Below are 27,265 nucleotides of genomic sequence, written 5' to 3'. Positions count from 1 at the left end.
GATATTTCAGGATCGATCCGCACATCATGAAAGTAATAACCAGTTAACCTGGAAGACAGGACACTGTTGTTCACGTGAAACCGAAAGTAAACAGTATAGCTGGTGTTACTCCCTCCACTGTCTTTTATCGACGGCTCCAAATGAGATATAAATCCCCAAATATTAAGAGCAACAATGAGAAGTATTTGGATTTAACTGGTTGCTGTTTCTTGCAGGAGATTGAAGATGCTGCTGTTGCTCCTGCTCCTCACGAGCGGTAAGAAACTCTTATATACTTTATGTAAACAATGTTTATCTTGCACTCAGACCGAAGTTTTATCGCACAGGTATATACACGCAGTGTGTGAAATTACCGATGTAATGATGGCTTTATTTGTAAGAGAGCGAGGGGTGGTGTGAGAAAGTCTGGACCGACTTTGTGTTGAAAGTTTGAGCCTGGGAGAGGCTAACTAGCCGTGCTAAGCTAGCTCGGTGACACAGGTCATGGCTGCAGATCTGAGATAAAAGGCTTTATTGACAGGTCCGATAATCCTTTATATCACAACATCATTCTCAGACAGGTGACAGGAACATGCAATGAAGTGGCCATCTATATCTGCTATTGTTACCGAAGTGTGACTGACTGGAATGTTAAAATCGAAAGCTTTTCTTTTTTTTGTTCAGAACTGTGAGGATTGTTTATTTCCTGTTTAATCTCGCAAACTACCACTGATGCGGTAACCGGAACTGATTCCCTCTGAAAAGTTTGATTTCACCGCAGCGTTTCACTAACTTCCCAGAAAATAAAACTAAGTTGTTTAAGTAAAAATCTTTTTCAAAGAAGCACCGTCAACATGCATAGTTTAGCTGGGCAGGAAGTCAGAAACAGTAACAGTCTAAAACAAAGCGACAACAAAAACCCAGTGCAGACTAAACTTCACTTAAAAGTATGTTGGAGAGTCGTGGACACACTTGCAGATTTGTGTCTGGGCTCTGTCAAAAAGTCAGATAATATAATATAGAATACAAATTAATAATTACTGAATTGATTACTGGTGAAAAGAGCAGAAAAGAGAGTTTGATTAACAATTTCATGGGGTTGTTTATGGTCTGCCTCCTGAAGTCAAACATAAACAGACAGTGACAGAAGATACTTGACCACATGAGTTATTTCGGTGTTACATACCAGTGATTTACAGTAAATACTACTTTGACACTGTTCCAAATGACACAGAACAAAAGTAATGCTCATAATAAAGGCTGCTATATAAGAACAGACATAAATAATGAAATCGGGATAAACTTTAAAATCTCTTTAAAGGCATCTTGATGCATTCTTAATCATCCAGGAAAGTAAATCTCCAAAAGTTGATTCTGTTCATCTGGACGTAGCGTTTTGTGGGAGAAACGTTTCGTCATCCAGGTGACTTCTTCAGTCTCAGCTGACTGCAGGTTTCCCCAACCAGTACATTTGCATAATGACTGAAACCAGCCCACTGAGGAACAATGGGCTGGGAGGTCAGTCTGTTAATCTTAATTATGCAAAATCTCATGACCAACAACCACTGATCAATGGCCATGAGTACCATTCAGAGTTGGGGAATGGCTGCAATCACAGCATTGTAAGATGGCGAAAGATGTACCCTTAGGCCCCCTCCTTGATTCAGAGATGGTCTTTCCCTTTTCACGTAATTGGCCTCTTTGACTCCACGCTCAAACCAGCGTTCCTCCCTGTCCAGGATGTTACATCCTCATCATTGAAAGAGTGTCCACTGGCCTGTAGGTGTAAACAGACTGCAGAGTCCTGGGCTGACGAGGTAGCTCTTCTGTGTTGTGCCTATACTGTCCTTTTCCAGTATAGGTTTGATTACAGCTTTTACAGTTTTTAGTTGTTCTGGAAACACACCTGACATTAAAGAAAAGTTGACGATCTGTAACACGTCTGACTCTAAAGTCTTTGAGACCTTTTTGAAAAAACTTGTTGGCAGGACATCTAAACAGCAAGAGGAGGAGTTCAGTTGACCTAAGATGTCCTCCAGGTCTTTGCTGTTAATCGGGTGAAACTGTTTCATGGTGTTTAAACAGTTTTTTGGTGGACACAGTACATATCCTGGATCTGCTGTTGATGTACCAACTGCTTGTCTAATTTTTTGGATTTTGTCTGTGAAGAATTTGGCAAAGTCATTGCAGGCCATGGTCGAATGAAGTTCAGCTGCCACTGACACAGGAGGGTTTGTTAGCCTGTCAACTGTAGAAAATAAGACCCGAGCATTATGGCTGTTTTTAGTGATGATGTCAGAGAAGTAGGACCTCCTTGCACTCCTCAGTTGTAAATTATAATTGTGAAGTTTCTCCTTATAGATGTCATAGTGAACCTGGAGGTTTGTTTTTCTCCATCTGCGCTCAGCTTTCCTACACTCTCTTTTTTCATTTTTCACCAGTGTGGAGTTTCTCCATGGAGACTTTTTCCTTCCAGAGATAACCTTCACCTTAATGGGAGCAATTGTATCCAATACATTTAACATGTTAGCATTGAAGCTATTGACGAGCTCATTGACTGAACCTCTGGGCCCTTGGAGATCAGTAGGTCAAGAGTGTGTCCTCTATTATGTGTGGCCTCCGTTACATGCTGAGTCAGCCCAAAGTTGCCCAGAGTGTTACTCAGGTCTTTAGTCCCTTTGTCCTGAGGGTTGTGGAGTGGAGTACACTGGTACAGTACATGCGAGTGAAATTCTTGTTCTGCTGGGTGTGTTGTTGGTTTTCCCTTGATTGCTGAGTTGACAGGCGCCTTTGTTACTGGGACCAGTACTTTAAAGAAAGACCCCATTAGAAGGAATGAGGCGCATGAGGAATGCATCATTGCTCAGTCTGTAGTATCTTTCCCAGAACAAACACCAATTGCAAATAACATACTAAAAATAAACCTGAAAAATCTGTTTAGAACAGCGTACTATGTTGCAAAGAGTGAACTACCACTCGCACAATTTAACAGTCTTTGCAAACTTCAGGCCCCATCTTATCTTAATGACCTTGTAGTACCATATCACCCTATTAGAGCACTTCGCTCTCACTCTGCAGGCCTACTTGTTGTTCCTAGAGTATTTAAAAGTAGAATGGGAGGGAGAGCCTTCAGTTTTCAGGCCCCTCTTCTGTGGAACCAGCTTCTAGTTTGGATTCAGGAGACAGACACTATCTCTACTTTCAAGATTAGGCTTCAAACTTTCCTTTTTGCTAAAGCATATAGTTAGGGCTGGACCAGGTGACCCTGAATCCTCCCTTAGTTATGCTGCAATAGACATAGGCTGCCGGGGATTCCCATGATGCATTGAGTGTTTCCTTTCCAGTCACCTTTCTCACTCACTATGTATTGATAGACCTCTCTGCATTGAATCTGTAGCGACTTCCACAGTCGCTAGAGGCCAGGGACTGAGCTTGCCTATTTGCCTGATGCGCTGTCAACTTTACGCAATAATGCGAGAGGTGGAATTGCTTGTTTATTAAAGTGCTTTGAGAGTTTACAGAGCAATAAAACATCACAGGCGCTAATGCAACAAGGGGAAACTCGTTGTGCTGCGGTCAACAAAAACTACGGCGACCCAGCCCTCTGTCAAAATCAAACCAGTGAAAGACAGACTGACAACGCTCTCTTAATGCCACCGCTAGCACCCATGTGACTCCCGTTACACATCACCATAGCAACCAAACAAATGAAAACCCAGTGATCATCAAAAATTCAATACATTTATTTATGGCTCCTACAGAATCAAATCTGTTATATGATTGTTGGGTTTTTCTCTGTATCTACTGTAGCCTACAATATGAAGTGCCTTGAGGCGACTTTTGTTGTGATTTGGTGCTATATAAATAAAATTGAATTGTATTGAATGTGCACCAATGGCCTGATACTCACAGATTACATCAATTTCTAATTATGTTTGAATTAACAAATTTCTAGTTATTTACAAATTGAAACAATAAAGGGCAATTAAGTTCTAGATTTTATTTATGTTTTGGTCATTTGTGTGTTTGTACATCTGGTTTCCGACTATAATGTCACTTTTCATTCATCATTTAAACTCTGGGTCAAACCCACAACATGTATTTGATTTGAGTTTCTCTTTGTGTGTCCTCAGTTTCCCAGCATGCTCTGGCTGTGGTGGTGGAGGTGAATGAGGGGGAAAGGTCTGTCCTGCTGCCCTGTCTTTTCTCAGGTATTACACCTGAGGACACCACAGTGATGTGGACTTGCAGTGACCTCGATCCCAAATCTGTACATCAACGACGAGAAGGAGGAGACAATGTTAGAGGACAAAACCAGCGTTACAGCAGACGCACATCAATGAATCGTTACGCTTTCATCATTAAAGACTTCAGCCTCACTCTGAGGAAACCCACAAAGACTGACAGCGGCAACTACACCTGCTCCATCAGTGCTGGAGGGAAAGAACGGAAGCTTAGAGACATCCAGCTGCAGGTCAAAGGTCAGCAACAAGCCCAACACCTGCTGTAATTACAGGTCAATACTCTAGTCAAAGGTCAGAGGTCAAACTGACGCAAATTAATTCCGAAAGTCTTGTAAAAATACAGATGAAACCCGCAGCATCATTTAGAACAGATGTAACCTCAGAGGACACACGAACAACAAAGCAGGAGATGACTGCAGAGAACTGCTGCAGCCTCTGGAAAATGTGACAGACTCATGTCAGCTCGTGTGCAGAGGGCTGTGTTTACCACACACATTTCTGTAAATATGTAAATAAATGACATTCTATGCATCACCCAGCACAAAACACTCAGAGGAATTTTGCTGCCACTTTTACAGTTGACACTTTGGTTTCTTGTCCTCTCAGACCAGCAGGCGGAGGTGACGGTGAGGGAAGGGTCACAGTCTGTCATCCTGCCCTGCAACACAACATCTGACCTGCCTGAGGACACCACAGTGGAGTGGACTCGCTCTGACCTCGGACTCATCACAGTCCATGAGTATTCTAACAGAAATGATGACCTTATGACTCAGGAAGAAGTTTACAGAGACCGAACGAAGATGAATGAAGACCTGCTGAGAACTGGAGACCTCAGTCTGACCCTGAAACACCCCACAGTGAAAGACACGGGACGATACATCTGCACCATCTACAGGGACAAAGACATCCTGAGACAGAAAGTAGTGCTGCAGGTCAAAGGTCAGTGCTGTAAGTTGAGGTCAGAGGTCAGTTTTCTAGATACAGGTCACAGGTCAGAAATCTTTTTTATGCTTCTCCACAGAACCATTTCCATCCTGGTCCAAAGTTTTAGTGGGTCTCCTGGTTCTCCTGGTTGTTCTTGGGGTTTCTGGAGGTCTTTTCTTTCATTTGCGGCAGTATTTTATGTCAGGTGAGTGTCTTCTACTACACTACCCATAATGCCGAGCGTTAGCAGGTGTCTGCTCGTGTTTCAAACCTCTTTTCCCCACTCTGCAACACACCCGCCGGGGATCAAACCCTAGTTTGTGGCTCTATGAAAAGGAACTCCGTAAACCTTTGACATCTTAGTATTCATCAGTGATTAAAAAAACCTCTAAGTTTCTCTCCAGAACTGTAGCCAGGCTGACAAAAAGTCAGAGCACTCTTGAGACAACCATTCATTTTTATTTTATTTAATTTATTTTGTTTCACACGTGGTACAGCAGTAATGCATTCCCTTACACAACCTTCCTTTCAATTAAAGTAACACTTGTTTCCATGCATGAAAAGGAGCAGGAAGAAGAATTCTTATTGATACCTGCCACCTATCTGTGATAATACAAGTAGGCAACCAAAATTACACTATGACAATTTTCTGCACATAACAAAACAAAACAAAGCAAACAACAATATACTCAACAATGAGCAATACCACTAAATATCAAACTAAAAGGATCATTTTTCTACTATTAAATTCTATTCTTTTCAACTTCTTCATATTGGTTTATCATTTTATTCTTATAGCAGATTTTAAATTAAGAAACATTTATACAACACTTGAGATGATCACTGAGAGAATTCCAGTTTCTTATGCCTGTGACTGTTGGACACATTTGCCTTTGTGTGGTTCGAGCAAACCGGTGCTTAAAATAAAACTTCCTTCTGCCGTCCCCATTTTCTGAACACAATACAAATGAACTTTGTAACTTAAGAGGTAGTGTTTTATTTTTCGCCCTAAACATAATAGTTAAAGTCTGTAATTTCACTATGTCTTCTAGTTTTAACAATTTCGATTTTATAAACAAATTATTAGTGTGTTCTCTATATTTAACATTATGCATAATTCGAAGCGCTCTCTTCTGTAATAAATATAATGGTTTCATATTAGTCACGTATGTATTCCCCCATACTTCAACACAATAGCTCAGATAGGGTAGAAACAATAAAAATATAATATTCTCATTGTCTTGTAATCTAATATATATCTAACATTACCCAGGATATAAATACTTTTAGCCAACTTTTTTTAACATGTTCAATATGTGATTTCCATGTTAACTTGTCATCCACTATTACACCCAGAAAATGGAATTTAGTGTTAATGGTGATAACTTCATCAATTTCTTCCCAAATACAATTTTAACCATTAGAGAAAGAATTACCCACAAGATCAAGGTAGCACGGAGGGAGGTTAGCCAAGTATCGGAGCTGCAGAAAGGTGCTACAAGAAGGTGCCTAAGAAGTCCAGCAAGCTGTCGATGTCTGAGGCCTTGCAAACTGCCAACCAAATACGCACAGACTTGACCAACTGCCAAAATATGTAGTCAGACAATAACAAATTGAGAAGGTCCCACCAGTGGCTGGACAAAGCTGGACAGAGGCACTAATCATGGCAGCACAGGAACAAGCTCTGAGCACAAGATCCATAGAGGCTGGAGTCCATCATACCAGGCAAGACCCCAGGTGCAGGCTGTGTAAAGATGCTCCAGAGACAATCCAGCACATAACAATCAAATCAAATCAAATCAAATCACTTTTATTGTCACATCACATGTGCAGGCACACTGGCACAGCACATGCGAGTGAAATTCTTGTGTGCGAGCCCCACAAGCAACAGAGATGTGCAAACACAACAACACAAACGAGCAAAATACAAGAATGGCTAATCTGAAACTAATAAATATATGTACAATATATAATAGTGTATGCATTTCTGGATGTGTATACTAAATATTATCCTAAGTGTGTGTGTGTGTGTGTGTGTGTGTGTGTGTGTGTGTATACACATTTTTACAAATTAAATAGTAAAAAAATAATAAATAAAATATATAAAAATATACAGAGTTGAATATGTGCAAAACAAGTGGCATTACTGTACAGTATGTAGTGCATAATGTTGAAGTTCCAGTAGTGAAGCTGAGGTGTCTATGACGTGTTCAGCAGTCTGATGGCCTGGTGGAAAAAGCTGTCTCTCAGTCTGCTAACAGCAGGGTGCAAGATGCTAGCAGGCAAGGCATACATGGAACGCCATAACCAAGTGGCCGGCATAGTGTACAGGAACATCTGTGCCGAGTATAACCTGGAAGTCCTGAGGTCAAAATTCTCCTAGGGTGGTGGAGAATGACCGAGCTAAGATCTTGTGGGACTTACCAATTGGATATAGTGGTGATAGACAAACAGAAGAAGACGGCTGTAGTGATAGATGTAGCTGTACCGAGCAAGCTCAGGGTACGCAGTGTTATTGTATATGCATGTTTCTGCTTTAATCTGCTGATGCTGCTTTGGGCTTGGTGGAATTTAAACACAACAACATTGCTGGCAGAGGTAATGTGATTTCACTATAGTGTAAATTGCATAAACCAGCACATTAAGCAGGAAGTCTAGATTGATTCTCTCTTTAACAAAACCTAAACTCTGATCCAATTCAAAGCTTAGACAGAGCTGAGTGGATTCGACATGTTCTCATTGCCTTGAAGCCTTCTGAATGTCTTCCTTTCTGATGAAAACCCAGAAGTCCTGAGTAGTCTTTCAGGCATGGTATTCATCAGCCCCAGGCTGAGGCTCAGTCTGTCTGTTCTTCTTCATCCAACATGTCTGCAGCACTTTACAGGATGCTGCAGACGAGTTACCAAAGAACGAGTCAGGAACAAACTGAGACACAATCTGACTGAGACTAGAAGACAAGGAGGGACAGGGAGGTCATGTGACCATCCTGTTGTGCTTTGTTGTTCCCTCAGGTTACAAGGTGGTGGTGGATTCAGGGGAGGAGTCTGTCCGGCTGCCATGCAAAACTATGGTCAGATTACCCAACGATGCTAAAGTGGAGTGGACGGACAATTCCATTTCCAACAGGAAGGTCCACGTGTCTGACCAGGTTGGAGAACAGGACGAGGTTTACAAAGACCGAACAGAGATGAAGAGGAACCTGCTGAAACCTGGAGACTTCTGTCTGACCCTGAAATACCCCACAGACAAAGACACACACATCTACACCTGCTCGATCTACAGCCACGAAGGAAATCGTCCAATCATGAGCAAGAAAGTGGAGCTCATTGTCAAAGGTTAGTCGTGTGTTTATATTCAGAACTCACAGATATTTCATATAATCCACATCTGTGACCTTTTACACACTAATTTCATTTTATATATGTATATGTGTATATATGTACACGTGTGTGTGTGTGTGTGTGTGTGTGTGTGTGTGTGTGTGTGTGTGTGTGTGTGTGTGTGTGTGTGTGTGTGTGTGTGTGTGTGTGTGTGTGTGTGTGTGTGTGTGTGTGTGTGTGTGTGTGTGTGTATGAATGTATATACACTGAACAAAAATATAAATGCAACACCTTTGTTACTGCTCCCATTCCCCATGGGATGGACGTAGAGACCTAAAATTCATTCCAGATACACAATATAACCATCCCTCCCAAACAGTGGTCACAAATCAGTCCAAATGTGTGGTAGTGGGCACATCTGCCATATTGAGATAATCCATCCCACCTCACAGGTGTGCCACATCAGGATGCTGATCTGACATCATGAGTAGTGCACAGGTGTACCTCAGACTGCCCACAACAAAAGGCCACCCTGGAATGTGCAGTTTTGTCTCACAGCAAAATGCCACAGATGCCACAAGCAATGAGGGAGCGTGCAATTGGCATGCTGACAGCAGGAATGTCAACCAGATCTGTCGCCCGTGCATTGAATGTTCATTTCTCAACCATAAGCCGTCTCCACAGGCGTTTCAGAGAATATGGCAGCACATCCAACCGGCCTCACAACCGCAGACCTCGTGTAACCACACCAGCCCAGGACCTCCACATCCAGCAGGTTCACCTCCAAGATCGTCTGAGACCAGCCACCCAGACAGCTGCTGGAACAATTGGTTTGCACAACCAAACAATTTCTGCACAGACTGTCAGAAACCGTCTCAGGGACGCTCAACTGCATGCCCTGCATGGACCAATCTGATAGACTCCATGCGACGATGTGTTGCACTGCATGAGGCAAATGGTGGTCACACCAGATACTGACCGGTTCTGGGTCCCCAGACCCCCAATAGCGCAAAAAACTGCACATTCCAGGGTGGCCTTTTGTTGTGGGCAGTCTGAGGTACACCTGTGCACTACTCATGATGTCAGATCAGCATCCTGATGTGGCACACCTGTGAGGTGGGATGGATTATCTCAATATGGCAGATGTGCCCACTACCACACATTTGGACTGATTTGTGACCACTGTTTGGGAGGGATGGTTATATTGTGTATCTGGAATGAATTTTAGGTCTCTACGTCCATCCCATGGGGAATGGGAGCAGTAACAAAGGTGTTGCGTTTATATTTTTGTTGAGTGTATGTATGTATGTATATGTATGTACATATGTGTTTGTGTGTAATATAAAAATAGATCTCCATGGTAACTGAACACGTCAGCTGGTCTGCAGCAGGTCATGTTCAGAGTTTGAGGCTCAAAGTGTCCCATTTTCACTGATTGTTTCCCGACGACATGCTTCACGTGTGATATGGATCCTCTGCTGAAGGAATCTGCTTTCTATCCACAACCTGTTGATCCGTGTCTGATCCGTTCTCTGTAACTGCAGGAAGCCCTGCAGTTACAGAGAAACTGTCTGAGTCGCATTGTTGCTGCAGTTTACCTGCAACTGCTGTGAAGAAAAACAGGCTTTAGATTTTGTTGATCCAGCTAAAACAAAGAAAGTATGGATATGTCGACCTTGTTTCATAGGACACCTCTGTGATAATAAGTGCAGTATCATTGTCTTTCAAAGACTGTAAATAAAGCTTTTATTCTAAAATGACACTGAGTTCATTAGAAACCAGCTCTGCTGCTGATTGGACATCAAAGGCAGCTTCAGGGGAATCAGTCAAACATGTTTTAACTACAAATATTTAACTTCAGTGCAAAACTTATTGTGCTCAGTGCTCTGTTGTTGTTTCAGTCCCCCAGGTGGAGGTGGTGGATTCAGGTGTACAGTCTGTCCAGCTGCCCTGCAAAGCCACAGTTAATCTGCCTGAAGACGCTAAAGTGGAGTGGACGGACAGTTCACACAGGAAGGTTCACATATGGCAGAACAGACCTGGCAACCTTGAAGAACAGTTTGTGTTTTACAAAGATCGAACAGAGATGAAAAACAACCCGCTGACAACTGGAGACCTCAGTCTGACCCTGACATACCCCACTGACTGGGATGGAAAGACCTACACCTGCACCGTCTACAACGGACAGGGAAACACCCTGATGAAGAAACAGGTGGAGCTTAAAGTTAGAGGTTAGATAATACTTTGATTTTCACATGTGATGTACATAATATGAACATATCACCCTTTTAACACTAATTTATCGCCATACTTTATCCTCCTGGTGAGTTAGGAAAGATCGAGCTTACTGATCGGCAACAGTTTGGAAATCGATCAGCATGAAGCTGAAGGAGAAACTGTCAGAGCAAAATCTTAAAGTGAACTCTGAAGCTGATCTGCAGACATCCCAGCGAGGTTGTACAACAATAAATACAACAATAATCTAGACAAGGACGCACAACACAAAGAAACTCTACTTGGAAATCTTTCTTAAGTGAATCTGTTTCTGCTTTCTCGTTATTACATTGGAGAAGATTCTCAGCAATCCTACTTTTAATGGTCTAAGCATCAATTCCACATCTTTAACTTAACTTCAAAAAAAGAGATGTACAACTGAATGTCATCTGCATTGTGTAACAAGTAATGTCAAAGTGCCGGAAATCTGGTGAAGCGGGAACGTATATAACAGAAATAGTATGAGTCTCCAAAACTGAACCTTTTGGCACACCATAGGCATGATAAGCAGAAGAGGACCTGTGCATCCACGTAATCATCAGCTGTGAACAACAGAACAAAACACTGAGACATGGACAGGCAGTAAAGTCCAAGCTTCATTAATCTCATATGAGAGGGAAGAATTAACAGTGTCAACTCAAAGAGAAATTTTCCCTCACAGCTCATGTTGTTTGTTGTCCTCTCAGTCTGTCAGGTGCAGGTGGAGGAGGGGGCGGAGTCTGTCCAGCTGCCCTTTCAAACTACAAAAGACTTTCCTGCAGATGCTAAAGTGGTGTGGTGGGACATTCATGACAGGAAGGTCCACGTGTTTTCAGACCAGGCTGGAGAACAGGACCAGGTTTACAGGGACCGAACAGAGATGAATAAAAACCCGCTGAAAGCTGGAGACCTCAGTCTGACCCTGAAACGTCCCACAGAGAGAGACAGTGGGACATACAGATGTAAAGTCTACGGGAGAACCAGCAGATACAAAAAAGTGCAGCTCAGAGTCAAAGGTTTGTTTGTTTGTTTGTTTGTTTGTTAGTTCCTGTCTGACTGTGTGTGTGTGTGTGAGTGCGTGTGTGTGTGTGTGTGTGTGTGTGTGTGTGTGTGTGTGTGTGTCTCTGACTGTCTTGTGTCTCCTCTGCAGGGAGAGTTCAGGTCCAGGATCAAACAGGGGACATCAGGAACAGAAGCAGCTCCATTGATCCGACTCCTCTGATGGCTGATCAATCAGTTTGATCTGTGTGTTCTTTGATTATTGATCAGTGATGTCAGAGTGGAGTCAGTGTGATGTTGTTGTTGTGTGTTTGAGACTTTTAGTGTCCATGAAGGTCTCTGCTGCCGTAGATCCTCTGAACTGTGACAGAGGTCTCACTCTGGAGGAAACTCTCAGCACTTTCCAGCAGCTCCTCCATCATGGAGGACGTTCCCTCACTGTAACAGGTGGAGGAGAGAGGAGAGGAAGCACAGGTGGATCCTCTGAGGAAGAGGAGCGTCTTTAGGCTATGTCCACATGTGCATGGGTATTTTTTTGGACTTTCATACACATGATTAGCAATCCACATGGATCCCTGAGAACCAAGGGTCGTTGTTGTTTTTGTTTTTTTGTTGTTTTTTTACAACTGCTGAGATGAAGATTCTCAGATTCAGAGGATTTTCTACATGGACATGAGGACAAAGCAATCAGATTTTGTCTTGCACCTTCAGAGGTTTGTGTGTCTTTATCTATTTGTTAGATGTCAGTCTGCATCCTGTTATTATTTGTGGGCTTTTGATTGGCCAACACTTCCTCATGGTTATGGTTATGTTGCCGCCTGGTGCTTCTGCATGCTCTTGGCAGCAGTTGAGTTTATTTATTATTGAGATTTTTTTTAAAGATATCATGTTTCATGTAATATATTAATTTTACTACATGTAAGAAAAACACAAGCGTGCCTTCACTTCAGTCATAAAACCCAATCATAGTGTTAAAGTATTAAAGTTGTGACCAGCTTCACTCAGTATGAGCTGTTTAATGTTTCTCTTTGCTTATTGGTTGGATCTGCACAGGGACTACAGATGAGGCCAAATCTGATATTTGTACATTTTATATTTTTATAATGATAAACTGTGAAATAAAAACTTTGTAAGGTTTCATCTGATCAGTGTTGTTCTTCCTCTGTGGTGTTTCTGATGCTCCTGATGTGTTTGAGGCTGAATGTGGGCTTCAGGAAAGTTTGATTTAAGACTCTTTTTTTTTTTTTAAAACTTCATAACATCACAGAGAATTAAAAGAGAAAAGAGAATTTGGGCATTTCTAAAAAGTTAGAAAGGTTGGCATCTATGTCATCATGTTGATTCTGTCCTGAGGGCATTAAATGATTTAGTGCCTGCAGAAACAAACTGTCTCACACATTAAAACGTGAATTTATTTGCACATAGACAAAAGCATTTTCTTCCTCTAGACTGATTTAACAGGAGAAATTGGATCAGATTAGAACAGTTTGTGCTGCCTATAAAAATAAATAACTCATTACATTCATCAGTTACTCTTTTTACTTATAATAAAGAGAAACTAACTGCTTCTGCTTAATAATCCAGAGTTATATTTGCCTTTAATCAAGGGTGAAATGTACCGTGGTACTCCTTTTCACACTCCACAGGTTATCAGGTATGTTGGAGTTTCTCCACCTCAGTATCAGGCTCAGAGCTGCTGAATCCAAACTCCTCTCCTGTCATAAAGGCCACCTGGTGAATAATTCCTCATATCCTGTATCTGATTGGTCTGTGGGAATGTGGTGATTTTGAGCTTTAAAGATCAGCAAATATCTGACCTCTCAGTTTTCTCCCTCTCTTTTCACACACGCAGTGTTTCAGATATTTATAAATACAATCTTCTGAATATTAACTTCTGCTAAATAGGCTAAAGGTAAAGTCTGATGAAACTAAGTCTCTTTCATTTTAGCACAAACTTTTCAGTTATGAGGAGGCGTTCCGTTTCCTCATACTTTCCATCCTGTTCATCCACTTTTCTGTTAGCCACGCCCCCACAGGTGAGCCAGCAAATCACTGCCTCCGTTCTCACAAACGTCTGATCTGTGGCCGGCCGGACTTCATTCCACAGATGTGCTTTAACAAAGTGTGAAGCTGAACTCTGAGCTGTGACAGTGAAGCAGTGTGAGAGTGTCAGTAGATGATCAGCAGAGGAAAGTGAAGCTGCTGTGAGCTGATGTCCTGAAGGGCTTTTAAAGAGTCTCTGAGTTTGACAGGAACATGAAGATGTTTGTGATCCTCCTGCACGGTAAGTACACCTTCCTCTCTCTGCTCTCATCATCAGCTTTTCTTTCATCTCTCTCTCTTTAATGTGTTGAAGTGCAGCAGGAGGAGATTTCCATCAAACACTGGATTCAGATCAAACTAACAATCCAAAGCAGCAACTTTCAAATCTCTGGATTCTTCTTGGTGCCTTTCAGATGAGCTCATGCTACAATCAGCTATGTCAGCCATTTTTAATCTGTCTACATCCTTGTAGAAAATTTTTAAGCATATGTAGAGTAAACTGTTTGTATATTTTAGAAGCAATAAGGCACTAATAAGAAGCATCTGATTAAGACTTCAACACTCTCCCTGAACACTGAAATACATTTTACTCAGTGGCGTTTACAGAAAGAACTGTTTGAAGAAACGTAATGTGCAGAGAGAAAATCTCCTGAACAAAACCTTTATCATCTGTGTGGACATGCAAATTAATATGACATTAATATTTTTAAGCACATCAAAATTGGCACCCCATGTCAACGCTGCTAAACACCTCAAATTAAGTGACATTTTACTTTTCCCTATAATGTCCTCTGTGGGTTTTCCAGGCTAATTTCTTTTTAAAACTATACCCAAAAAACAAACAAACAATTAACCCTTTCTAGCCCTTTCCCATACAAACCTTTGTTTTCCCCCATGTTTGTTTTTTATTTGGAAAAAGATGATTTTAGCTTTCTCAATTGAAAATTTAAAATACCCTTCTACACCCAAATATTCCCCTTTACCTGGCCCTCTTGGAGTTTCTTAATGAGATGGTCTATATTTTTCCCCCTTATCCACAATGCGTCATCATCTGCAAAAATGGATTTACCATAATTTACAGAGACATCTGTTGCTAAAAAGTTAAATGCAAACCAATGGACCTATGACATATCCTGAGAGTTCTTGTGTGACACCTTGATAATGAGACAGCTTTTTAAAGGGCATCAGTTGGGACTGAACCAGCTGATATTAATTTGCATTAATTGGGAGGATTGGTTTCACGACATGGCTCAAGCAGTCCTTCACTTTTTTGTCTTATCTGATTCAGGATTAGTATCTTGCATGGCATGCAGTCTGGAGCAGATAGGGAACAATCTGCCTGAGCTACACTACAATGTGGTTTGAAGTACTTTGGCACAGATGGGAAGATGTTAGTATGAGTCAGTGAGTGAATAAATGTCTTACTGCCTCTCGTTACCTGGTTAGGTCCGCGGCTCTGATCTGTAGCATCTGTAGTAGCTTTGTCCTGAAAGTTGGAAAGAGACGTCGGGAGGTTTCACCAGCAGAACTTTATTCCTTTGGAGGTGGTGAACACAGTGAACAGCTGAATACTAACTTTTCCCTCACCACTGGGCCTGTTACACTCTTTTGGCTTTGGTAGCTACTACTATACATACTTGTCTTCTTCTCACTCTCTGTAAACTTAGTGAGATTAATGAGACTACAATCTTACACACACACACACACACACACACACACACACACACACACACACACACACACACACACACACACACACACACACACACCAGAGAGAGAGAGGTGGTTCCTGTCTACTCCACAACTTTAAATCTGTGGCCTGAAATACATTACATATATTACCCATCAGGCTACTTTCTTAAACCTATCACAGTAAGTTATTGTTGTAGTGAAGGAAAGTCAGGTTGGACTGATCTATTCTCACAGGAGTGTGGCTGTTCCTCTGTCACACATGCTGCACATCATAGTCTGTGATGTTTGTTAGAATTATGAAATGTTTGTGTTATTGATATTTTATCAATATTTTTATTGAATGGAAGCATCAATCATGAGGACAATTCAAGCAGTTTTATGTTTTAATACTTTAAGAGGTCTGCTAAAGTGCAGCCGTTTTGTTCTTTAAAAGTCTTTCACTTCAGTGTGACTGATTAAATTAACTTGACTGTTTGTTGTTTGTAAAACTGGTTTCTGAAGATAATGTTGGTTATATTCAACTCATATTAACACTGGGTCAAACCCACAACATTTATTTGATTTGCTTTTCTGTTCTTACAGTTTCCCAGCATGCTCTGGCTGTGGTGGTGGAGGTGACTGAGGGGGAAAGGTCTGTCCTGCTGCCATGTCTGTTTTCAAGTATTACACCTGAGGACAATCCCACAGTGATGTGGACTCGCAGTGACCTCGACCCCAAATCTGTACACCAACGAGGCGAAGGAGGAGATGATCTTAGAGGACAAAACCAGCGTTACAGAGAACGCACATCAATGAGACCGGATGCTTTGGACTCTTCAGACTTCAGCCTCACTCTGAGAAAACCCACAAAGAGTGACAGTGGCAACTACACCTGCTCCATCAGTGCTGGAAGTGATGAACGGAGAGTCGGAGATATCCAGCTGAAAGTCAAAGGTTAGCAGAAAAACTCCAACAAATGTCGTAATTACTGGTCATATGTTAGTACTGCAGACAAAGGCCAGATGTCAAACTGAAGAAAAGCACTTCCTAAATGATTCTGCAAGTCTCGATGAAACCAGCAGTAACGTTTGTAGACTTGACTTCACTGAAAAAAGCAAAACGTGAGAACAAAGCAGTAAAAAGAGATCTTGCTGCTACAACCGTTGGAGATTTATTCATTGAGATATATTTAATTCAGCTTCTGGTCAGAGAGGTGAGTTCATGTCAGGGAGGTTAAGCACACACATCTGTACATATATTTATAACTGCCAGCTGACTTTTTACTCATCACTCAACATGAAACATTCAAGATGGTTTTTTCTAAGTGTGTCAAAATCTGTGTTTCTGTGCTAACCTGAAACTTCACCATGATCTTTTATTAACTGTAGTAGCATCTCATAAATAAGCTTTGTTTAGGGATCTTATTACTTATAACCACATTAATAATTACAGGTCACTTGGATAGATTTCTCACACAGAAAATGGTACGTCCAGATGAACAGAATAAAGTTTTTGGGGTTCTAGTTCTGTGGTTAATATTGTGGTTTCTTGTCCTCTCAGACCAGCAGGTGGAGGTGAAGGTGGAGGAAGGGTCAGACGCTGTCATCCTGCCCTGCAAAACAACACCTGACCTGCCTGAGGACACCAGAGTGGAGTGGACTCGCTCTGAAGTGGGACTCATCACAGTCCATGAGTATTCTAACAGAAATGACGACCTTATGACTCAGGACGAAGTTTACAGAGACCGAACGAAGATGAATGAAGACCTGCTGAGAACTGGAGACCTCAGTCTGACCCTGAAACACCCCACAGAGAGAGAGGATACATCTGCACCGTCTACAGGGACAAAGACATCCTGAGACAGAAAGTAGTGCTGCAGGTCAAAGGTCAGAGATCTATATACAGGTCAGAGGTCAATATTGTGGACACAGGTCAGTCACATTTTTTTAATGTTTCTCCACAGAACCATTTCCATCCTGGGCCATAGCTGTCCTGGTTCTCCTGGTTCTTCTTGTGGTTTCTTGTTGTCTTTTATATCATTTGCGGCACTATTTCATGTCAGGTGAGTGTCTCCTACTACACTACCCATAATGCCGATGGTTAGCAGGTGTCCTCTGGTGGCTCCTTGACTGCGGCTCACACAAACTTGTTCCAGAAGCTGAAAGAGTTGAGAGTTACAAACAGCTGATACAGAGAGCTGAAGAGAAACTTCCAGGTTTGTTCCAGAAGTCAGAAAACCTCCTTCAGACTCAGTCATTGATCAGTGAAACAGCTCCACAACATGACTTTACTAAACAGTGTGTGTGCTTCACTGCATTGATCTGACACAGAGGCTGCATGTGGACAAGCTGTTCTTCTTCTGTGGTGGTAAACAGCAGCTGACATGGAAACATGTGCTGACAGTAAATGTTGCAGCAGCTTCAGTAAATGTTCCTCCTTGAGTTGTGCTCAGTCATGTGGTGGAGAGCTTCAGATGTTCAGACACATGAGATCTTCATGGTTTCTGTGCTGATGTGTGTGAGACATGGCCGACTGTGGAGGCTCAGGCTGTCTGTTCTTCTTCATCCAACATGTCTGCAGCACTTTACAGGACGCTGCAGACTAGTTACCAAAGAACGAGTCAGGAACACATCAGGAACAAACTGAGACACAATCTGACTGAGACTAGAAGACAAGGAGGGACAGGGAGGTCATGTGACCACCACAGCTGCTGCTGATGTCATCATGTTGTGCTTTGTTGTTTTCTCAGTTTACACAGTGGAGGTGGATTCAGGGGTGGAGTCTGTCCGGCTGCCCTGCAAAGCTATAGTCGGATTCCTTAAAGACACTAGAGTGGAGTGGAAGGACAGAGACAACAGGAAGATCCACATATATCAGAATGGCTCTGATCAGCCTGGAGAACAGGACGAGTTTTACAGAGAACGAACGAAGATGAAGACAAACTTGCTGAAAACTGGAGACCTCAGTCTGACTCTTGAATATCCCACAGATGAAGACACAAACACCTACACCTGCCGCGTCTACAGTATGAAGGGAGACATCTTGTTAACAAAAACTGTGAAACTCAGTGTCAGAGGTCAGTGCTGTTGTCATTGGGCAGAACGTAATTCATTTTTATTTGTATTTCATATGATATACATTTATGAGATTTTTAAGACTAATTTTCCTCAAATATTTTAACCTTCAACTCAATACAGTTCCTCAGTGATTTAGAAAGGCAGAGTTTATTGATTAGCAGCAAGTTGGTTGAAATTTACCAGCATAAAGCTAATGGAGCATTTCTTAGAACATGTAGAAAATGAGACAACCCATATGGAAAAGATATATATATAAATCTTATAAAGTTTGTATCTGTCTTGTGTGAAACTTGTATGAAAAGCATATAAGATTCCTTGAAAAATTAAATAATGAAACTTGTATGTTTTGGATACTTACTAAAACGATGTATTAAAGTAATGAGAAAGTGGCCACTTTCATGAGTAATCACATATAAGTTTTTACTATTTCTTTTCCATATGGGAATGACGGTTTGTAAAAGTTTTTCAGCAAATTTGAAAAAGGATGATTAACATTATCTCATGGATTAGATACACACACACACACACACACATACATATATATAGATATAGATATAGATATATATATATAGATAGATAGATAGATCTATGTATATATGTAGAACAACGTCTGTCTGAGATATTTATTTACGTACGGATACAAGAACTATTTCACACCACCTGTAAGAATATAATGCAAAATATCTGTCTGGCAGAGAATCATCTGCACTTACATTTTTGCTGGAGTATGAAATGTTTTATTTAAATACTATTATTACTAATAATAAACATGCATAGCCAATTGATCTGTATCTGGAGCAGAAAGCCTAGTTAACAAAGAAAGTTGATGATCACTTTGTTAATAAACATGATCTCTGACTGGGGTCAGGTAACACAATTAAAGCCTGGATATCCTGAATTTGCTTCCCAAGATGCCCCCAGGTAACTAGTTGTTTCCTGCAGTGAGCTACTTGATTCTCTTTCAAAGAACAACAACAAAGCTTGTCTCTGGACATGTGACAGTGATGTTGAGGTCTTTAAGAAACAGACAGCTGTGACGCTGATTGGAAAAACAACAAAGGCAATATTGTCTCTGTTCAGTGGCATAATCTGACTGATTAGTAAAATGTGTTTTGACTTGAAATATTTCACTTCAACTACTAAATGTAAATCATGCTCAGTGTTGCTGCTTTTTTCTGTATAGCTCATATTTTTGGTGTCTTCTCAGTTTACACAGTAGAGGTGGTTTCAGGGTGGAGACTGTCCTGTTACCCTGCAAAACCAGGACTAACCTGCCTGAAGATGCTAGAGTGGAGTGGATGGACAGTGACTATGAGAAGGTCCATGTTTATCAGAATGGCTTTGACCAGCTGGAAGAACAAGACCAAGATTATAAAGATCGAACACAGATGAATAAAGAACTGCTGAGAACTGGAGACCTCAGTCTGACCCTGAAGTACCCCACAGACTGGGACACTGACATCTACACCTGCACCATCTACAGCAGGGAGGGAAACATCCTGAAAAAGAAACAAGTGAAGCTGAAAGTCAGAGGTCAGTGCTGTAGATCAAGCTCAGGGATCAAAGCAAAGTTAGTTTTCATTTGTACGTAGTTGTGGTAGCGGGTCTTGCCACTGTCGATGCTTTTCAGTAAGGATAAGAGTCAAGTTGTGGTTTGCACACACTATAAATACTTCTAATTGTATATTTAACGTGCCTGGCTGTGGAGTGCCGACTGCTCACAAGCTCATGCGGATGTCTGCTGTGCAGTTTCCTGTATAAGAGGAAAAAGGTTAATGAGCTATGGAAGACAGGTCCTTCAGTTTTACAGGCACTGTTTCCACACCACTCTACAGCTGTGCAGTTAAAGCACGCCCCAACAGCCACATACCCCAGGGTGAGCTAGAAATATGTTACAAGGATCCCAAACTCATCTGCCATTTTCTGGGCTTAAGAGAGAAACAGACTCCACTTGTTTGTGAGGTTACAGTTTTGTAAAAAGAACCTTGTGTCACATTATATAAGAAGAAAGCTCATTTTCTGCTTTGTTGTGCTGTCAGGTATCAAGGTGAACGGGGTTTCAGACAGCGAGTCTGTCCAACTGCCCTTCACAACCACAGAAAATCTGCCTGAAGATGTAAAAGCAGAGTGGATAGACAGAGAGAACAGGAAGGTCCACGTGTATAAGAACGGTTCTGACCAGCTTGAAGAACAGGACAAGGTTTACAGAGGCCGAACAGAGGTGAATAAAGACCTGCTGAAAACTGGAGACCTCAGTCTGACCCTGAAATACCCCACAGACTGGGACACAAAGACATACACCTGCACCGTCTACAAGGAGGGAAACATCCTGATGAAGAAACAAGTGGAGCTGAAAGTCCAAGGTCAGCGTGTGCTTGAAATCTGAACGCCATTTTTGACATTGATTTCTGCATCCATTTTCTTTTGCCTAATTAGTTCAGAGCAGAGGTAGGTGGGTGCTTGTAGCTTACCCCAGCTACCATGGGGCAGGAGGTGGATACACCAAGGATAGGTCGCCAATGTGTTGCAGGTCACAATCTGTTGTTAACACAGAGAGACAGACAACCATTCACATTCACATTTATGGGCAATTTAGAAGCTAACCAAACAATAATATCTTTGACCTGTGGGAGGAAGCCAGAGTACAGACAGTACAGACAGAACCCACGCAGACAGAAAAAAAAAAAGCAAAATCTTCACAGACAGACCCCAGCCAGGCGGTGGAGTCAAACTCAGGCAACAGTGCTAACCTTCTCGCCATTACCCACTTAATTTCTCAAATCATTTAAGCATATTAAAGGTGGTGCTTGATTCTTATATCACATTAGTGATGGTACGTCTGTCTGTGGTGTGGATCCAAACAGAAAAATAATTGTTAATAAACTTCTCAGTGGGCAGTGGCCTCGGGGACTGTCTGGAAGTGGGAAGCAGCCCAGCCAATGATTCAGTTTGCTTTGAGGAAACAGTCCATCTGATGTTATCAGATCATCAACTTTGAAGGAATTCATTTGATTTGACTGAATTCAATTTTCAGTGATGCTGTTTGACCTTGAATCTTTTTTAGAAATACAAATGTTCCATTTTATATCTACGACAAAAAGACCCAGACAAAAGCTCCACACTGACAGGAGAAATTGCTGTAAAGTAGGAAATGGACAAAAATAGCACCATCAGTCTCTGATCATCTCTAACATTTTGAACTTGTTTTCACTTTCTAGATATCTGTCATGTTACCTTCTACTCTCATATGCTTCTGTCCCTCAGTTTTCTCTACAACACTGAAAAGCCAGCTGCTGTCTGAACAGCTCATGTTGTCTTTGTTGTTGTCTCAGTCTGTCAGGTGGAGGTGGAGGAGGGGGTGGAGTCTGTCAAGCTGCCCTTCAAAACAACAGAAAACCTGCCCGAAGATGCCAAAGTGCAGTGGAAGGTCAGTGGTGATAGGATGGTCCATGTGTTTAAGAACGGCTCTGACCAGCCTGAAGAGCAGGACCAGTTTTACAGAGACCGAACGAAGATTAATAAAGACCTGCTGAGAACTGGAGACCTCAGTCTGACCCTGAAACAGCCCACAGAGAGAGACAGTGGAGAATACAGATGTAAAGTCTACGGGAAGATCAATAGATACAAAAAAGTACTGCTCAAAGTCAAAATCACAGGTTGTTGTTTTTTCCTTTGATTCTTTGTATGTATGTGTTGTTGTTGTTGTTGTTGTTTTTTAACTAGAATTCCTAAAATATGTTTGATATACACATGTGTGATAGAAAACATTTTAAACTTGACATGAAGACATTTGGATCAGGAATAAGTTGGCTTGTTTTTATATTTATTTACGTGTGTGTGTGTGTGTGTGTGTGTGTGGATAGATAGATAGAGATCAATTTGGCTCAAAGTAATTAATATGGTGTGCATTTATAGTTCATTTCAGGTGTTTTCAGTTACTTAAAACAATTAAAAGAGAAAGGAGTTAAAATAAGCAATTTGTAAGATTTAAAGTAATTGAAAGTTTATTCTTGCTAAGTGGAGGCTCGACAATTTATTACTGCTTCATTCCTAAAGCTTAGAGTCTAAAGACCATTTATTTATTAATTTATTGAAAAAAGTTAGTACAGCAAGCCATAAAATAAACGATAAAAACCCCAACAAAAAACAGAGCCATTCATAACTCTGCACCATCTATGTTCAGAGATTGAGGCTCAAATCGGCTCAAAGTGTCCCATTTTCACTGATTGTTTCCCGACGACATGCTTCACGTGTGATATGGATCCTCTGCTGAAGGAATCTGCTTTCTATCCACAACCTGTTGATCCGTGTCTGACTAACAGCAGCGCAGGAAGCCCTGCAGTTACAGAGAAACTGTCTGAGTCCCATCCAGTCAATGCTGCTCAGTGTTGCTGCTGCTGGCTGTTCAGCTCATTTTCTTCTTTGTTCTATTCTCAGTCCCCAAAGTGGAGGTGGATTCAGGCATTGAGTCTGTTCAACTGCCCGTTGAAATCAAAGCTCACCTGCCCAAAGACATTAAAGTGGAGTGGAAAGATGGTTCGTACAGAAAGATCCACATATATCAGAACGGCTCTGATCAGTTTGAAGAACAGGACAAGGTTTACAGAGACCGAACAGAGATTGATGAAGACCTGCTGAACACTGGAGACCTCAGTCTGACCTTGAAATACCCTACAGACTGGGACACAAACACCTACACCTGCATCCTCCTCAGCAGGGAGGGAAAGATTCTGCTGAAGAGAAAGGTGGAGCTGAAGGTCAGAGGTCAGTGCAGCCTCGTGTAAGCATGTATGCAAAATCTAAGGTCCATTTTTGGCATTGATTTCTTACAATATGAGCCTAACTGTGACAAACAGATGTTGTCAGTACTTCGCAGGGACTTGTTTCCATACAGAAGAATATCTGATGAAGTAGAACTTAAAAATACCAATACACATGATCACTGCAAAAGTATATTAAATGAAATCCAGATACTTATAAGCTGTGAACAGTGGTTTATTCTATTATTCTTGAACAAAATACAGAGTACTGGACCAACACTGAAGTCCAGGCTTTGTTAGCTGAGATTTAATTAGACTATTACCACCAGAATCTGCAGCCATTATAATTGGGAGCCAAGAACACTGTGAAGGCCCTCTTGTATCTGCTCCATTTATTATTTTATGCCTTTTTGCGGTCCTTAACATGCTTCAAAAATACATGAAATTTTGCACATGCTTCAGGCCTGGTTGACATATTTTATTGATTTCATACATGGGCATTTCAAGATGGCTCTAGAACACCACCTATACAGGATGTGATGAATTCCTACAGAGACACACTTTGAACATTCACACATACACATACATATGCCACCTGTAAGATTTCAACAATAACAACAACAACAACAAAAATCAGCCCAGGCACTAGGAGGTGATGCATCCATATGTTGTCTGCCATGGAGCCCAGACCTACAACTCCATCCAGGCTTTCCTGCACCCCTTTGATAGTCCTAGTTCACAATGGTGCCTGCATTTTTATTTCATCTGAAATATCTGGCCTCCTTAGTGTGCCTCCCAAATCTTAGCCACTCTCTTTAGATGTTCTTGAATTGACTGGAGTTTAGCCCTCTCAGTGCTCCTAATCTTCAGTACCTAGGTGGCTCTAAAGTGCTGCCAAAGTCCATTTCTAACTTGACTGAAGTAATTGCTGTCCCACACTGTCTTCCTTCTCTCACCCCAACTGGTTGCAGCAGATGGCCCCACCCCTCCCTGAGCCTGGTTCTGCCGGAGGTTTCTTCCTGTTAAAAGGGAGTTTTTCCTTCCCACTGTCGCCAAAGTGCTGCTCATAGGGGGTCATATGATTGTTGGGTTTCTCTCTCTCTACTGTACACTAAAAAAAACCCACTTTAAGGCGATTGTTGTTGTGATTTGGAGCTCTATAAATTGAATTGAATTGTCAGAGGTGGAGTTTGGTAACTAGTCCATATCATGATGGACAGATGGCACGTACACAGGCTGGCCAGACGATGCAATTCTTAGTGACATCAGTACCTTTGGAGGAAAGCTCCAAGTTTGTTCCATCTGTGTCTAAGATCTTGTGAATTATTCTTGTGATAGGGCGAATCTCTTCTCTTCATCTTCGTCTGACTCCTGAAATCAATAGTAACAGTACTCTCTGTCTGAGTTTTCTATCTCTAAATCATCAGTTTTCTCCTTCTTTTACTGTCCCAGAAAATCTCCCATTCACTCTCATTCCCACAGATCCACTGTGGTTCTTCTTCTGGCTTCTTCTATCTCTTCTGTTTTGTTCTGAAATCTCATGTTGCTGTATCCACTTGTACTTTTTCTCTTTTTCTGGGATTCTTTGCACCTCACTGTAGTCTCTGACAACTGGTGAGTGATGGGTTTTTCTCCATTCTACCACTGGCAGCATGTCCACTAAAGATAACGCTCCTGATGATAGAGTGCTAAATTGTGTAACTTCAGTTCGCTGACAAAGCTGAATATAAATGTGGAGCCATAGATGTGGCCTCTACAGATGCTGGTCTGGCTTCAGTCACCTTGAGACTCTGACTTTGTGTTGGATGATGCTGCCTCTTCCTTCTAATCATCGTTTGACACACTGTTGCTATTATCACCAGAAGATCTCTCTTAATTTACATATCAGCTTTCCTTGGACCCCAACGTTTTCTTCCTCCTTCTTTCCATGCGACATGTGCCTTATCATGTTCCTCTTTTGGTCTTTGATGTAGGCACCCAGGCTGTAAACACTTTTATTGCATGTGGCAAAAACAGTTTTAACCCGATTGGTCAAAACGTTGGACGAAGCCTTTAGACGCCATGTCAGCCTCATGTTTCATCTTCTGCACCTTTCCAGCATCTCCCTGTATGGAGACGTCTCTTCTTGCGTCACCATGGCAACCATCGCTTGTCATCCAGTCAGGCTTGTAGAGAGAGAGAAGGGGGAAAGAGAGCATTCCCTAACAGCAGAATTTATAGCCCTGTTTTTCTCTAGGAGAGTCCACCTTAAATCTTTATGCTTTCTGGTGCCATCACCATCCAGGCAGACCATCCACCTCAAATTCCTTCTCCCTGTTCATATCTGTTAGTGTCTAAGTCTAACAGTCTAAATCCAAAACTATTCTACAAAACATATCTCTGTGCAGTAAAGAATGAAACAAATGTGTGATACAATTTGTGAGGTCATTGCATAAAATACAATAATGGGGCTATGTGAGCCTTAAAGATAAAAATAAACATTATTGTCCTACAGATTTCTCTATAGCTCTGAACCTGCTGTCTGTCTGTCCTGTGTTTGTTGTCCTCTCAGTCTGTCAGGTGGAGGTGAAGGAGGGGGTGGGATCTGTCCAGCTGTCCTTCAAAACAACAGAAAACCTGCCTGAAGATGCCAAAGTGCAGTGGAAGATCAGTGGTGAAAGAATGGTCCACGTGTATGAGAACGGCTCTGACCAGCCTGAAGAGCAGGACCAGTTTTACAGAGACCGAACGAAGATGAATGAAGACCTGCTGAGAACTGGAGACCTCAGTCTGACCCTGAAACAGCCCACAGAGAGAGACAGTGGAGAATACAGATGTGTAGTCAAAACAGAGGAGATCAAGAGATACAAAACAGTATTCCTCACAGTCAAAGGTTGGTTTGTTTGTTTGTTTGTTATTTTCATAGTTCCTGTCTGACTGTGTTGTGTCTCCTCTGCAGGGAGAGTTCAGGTCCAGGATCAAACAGGGGACATCAGGAACAGAAGCAGCTCCATTGATCCGACTCCTCTGATGGCTGATCAATCAGTTTGATCTGTGTGTTCTTTGATTATTGATCAGTGAGGTCAGAGTGGAGTCAGTGTGATGTTGTTGTTGTGTGTTTGAGACTTTTAGTGTCCATGAAGGTCTCTGCTGCCGTAGATCCTCTGAACTGTGACAGAGGTCTCACTCTGGAGGAAACTCTCAGCACTTTCATTTTATTTACAGCACTTGAGATTATTTATTTATTATTGATTATGATCGTGGCTCAAGAGTTGGGAGGTCGCCTTGTAATCGGAAGGTTGCCGGTTCGAGCCCCGGCTTGGACAGTCTCGGTCGTTGTGTCCTTGAGCAAGACACTTCACCCGTTGCCTACTGGTGGTGGTCAGAGGGCCCGGTGGCGCCAGTGTCCGGCAGCCTCGCCTCTGTCAGTGCGCCCCAGGGTGGCTGTGGCTACAATGTAGCTGCCATCACCAGTGTGTGAATGTGTGTGTGAATGGGTGGATGACTGGATATGTAAAGTGCTTTGGGGTCCTTAGGGACTAGTAAAGCGCTACATAAATACAGGCCATTTACCATGAGAGATTTTTTTTTTAAACTAACTTGGAAAAATACCCGTTTTAAAAAATATCTGCAGCATCACATTAATGTAAGCGTGCCTTCACTTCAGTCACAATCATGGTGTCAACGTATTAAAGTTGTTTGTCTCAAACTGACCTGTGACCAGCTTCACTCAGTGTGAGCTGTTGATTATTTCTCTTTGTTTATTAGTTGGATCTGCACACAGAGGTCAAGACTGATATTTTTTACATTTTGTATTTTTATAATGATGAACTGTGAAGTAAAAACTTTGCCCACAATCACAGTCTTCACCAGAGTAACATCAAAGCAGTAATCTTTAGCCTACTTCTTTGCCAAGTGTGTGCCATAGTAAATCCAGTTCACTGTGTATTTCTGCCTTACCCTTGTACATATTACCCCAGTCCCAAGTATACTTGTGTAGTTAATTCCCATGTGAT

At 41.8% G+C, this 27,265-nt stretch overlaps 1 protein-coding gene across 2 annotated transcripts; it reads left to right on the top strand.

Moving 5' to 3' along the window:
- On the top strand, positions 1-26,497 carry LOC113019658 (uncharacterized). 2 transcript variants are annotated; one of them, XM_026163434.1, is made up of 10 exons: positions 1-256; positions 4,113-4,460; positions 4,830-5,162; positions 5,245-5,352; positions 8,159-8,482; positions 10,369-10,698; positions 21,843-22,166; positions 22,948-23,274; positions 25,822-26,142; positions 26,209-26,497. In XM_026163434.1, exons 1-10 carry the CDS (start codon positions 226-228, stop codon positions 26,298-26,300), a joined length of 2,538 nt encoding a protein of 845 aa, XP_026019219.1. In that variant the 5' UTR covers positions 1-225; the 3' UTR covers positions 26,301-26,497. The 2 variants fall into 2 exon arrangements, with proteins under 2 accessions (XP_026019219.1, XP_026019221.1); XM_026163436.1 differs by lacking the exon at positions 4,830-5,162.
- The last annotated feature ends 768 nt before the right edge of the window (positions 26,498-27,265 follow it).

The sequence above is a fragment of the Astatotilapia calliptera genome, chromosome 3, assembly GCF_900246225.1.
Source record: "Astatotilapia calliptera chromosome 3, fAstCal1.2, whole genome shotgun sequence".
In the NCBI taxonomy this organism is placed as follows: domain Eukaryota; kingdom Metazoa; phylum Chordata; class Actinopteri; order Cichliformes; family Cichlidae; genus Astatotilapia; species Astatotilapia calliptera.
Note: the sequence above shows the minus strand (reverse complement) of the source record. Positions and strands in the feature narration are given on the sequence as shown.

Excerpts from the sequence above, each read along its gene's own strand:
- LOC113019658 (XM_026163434.1), top strand. The coding sequence starts at position 226 with ATGCTGCTGTTGCTCCTGCTCCTCACGAGCG. Across the intron at positions 257-4,112 it reads GCTCCTGCTCCTCACGAGCG|TTTCCCAGCATGCTCTGGCT; the intron begins GTAAGAAACTCT and ends GTGTGTCCTCAG. Across the intron at positions 8,483-10,368 it reads AGTGGAGCTCATTGTCAAAG|TCCCCCAGGTGGAGGTGGTG; the intron begins GTTAGTCGTGTG and ends TTGTTGTTTCAG.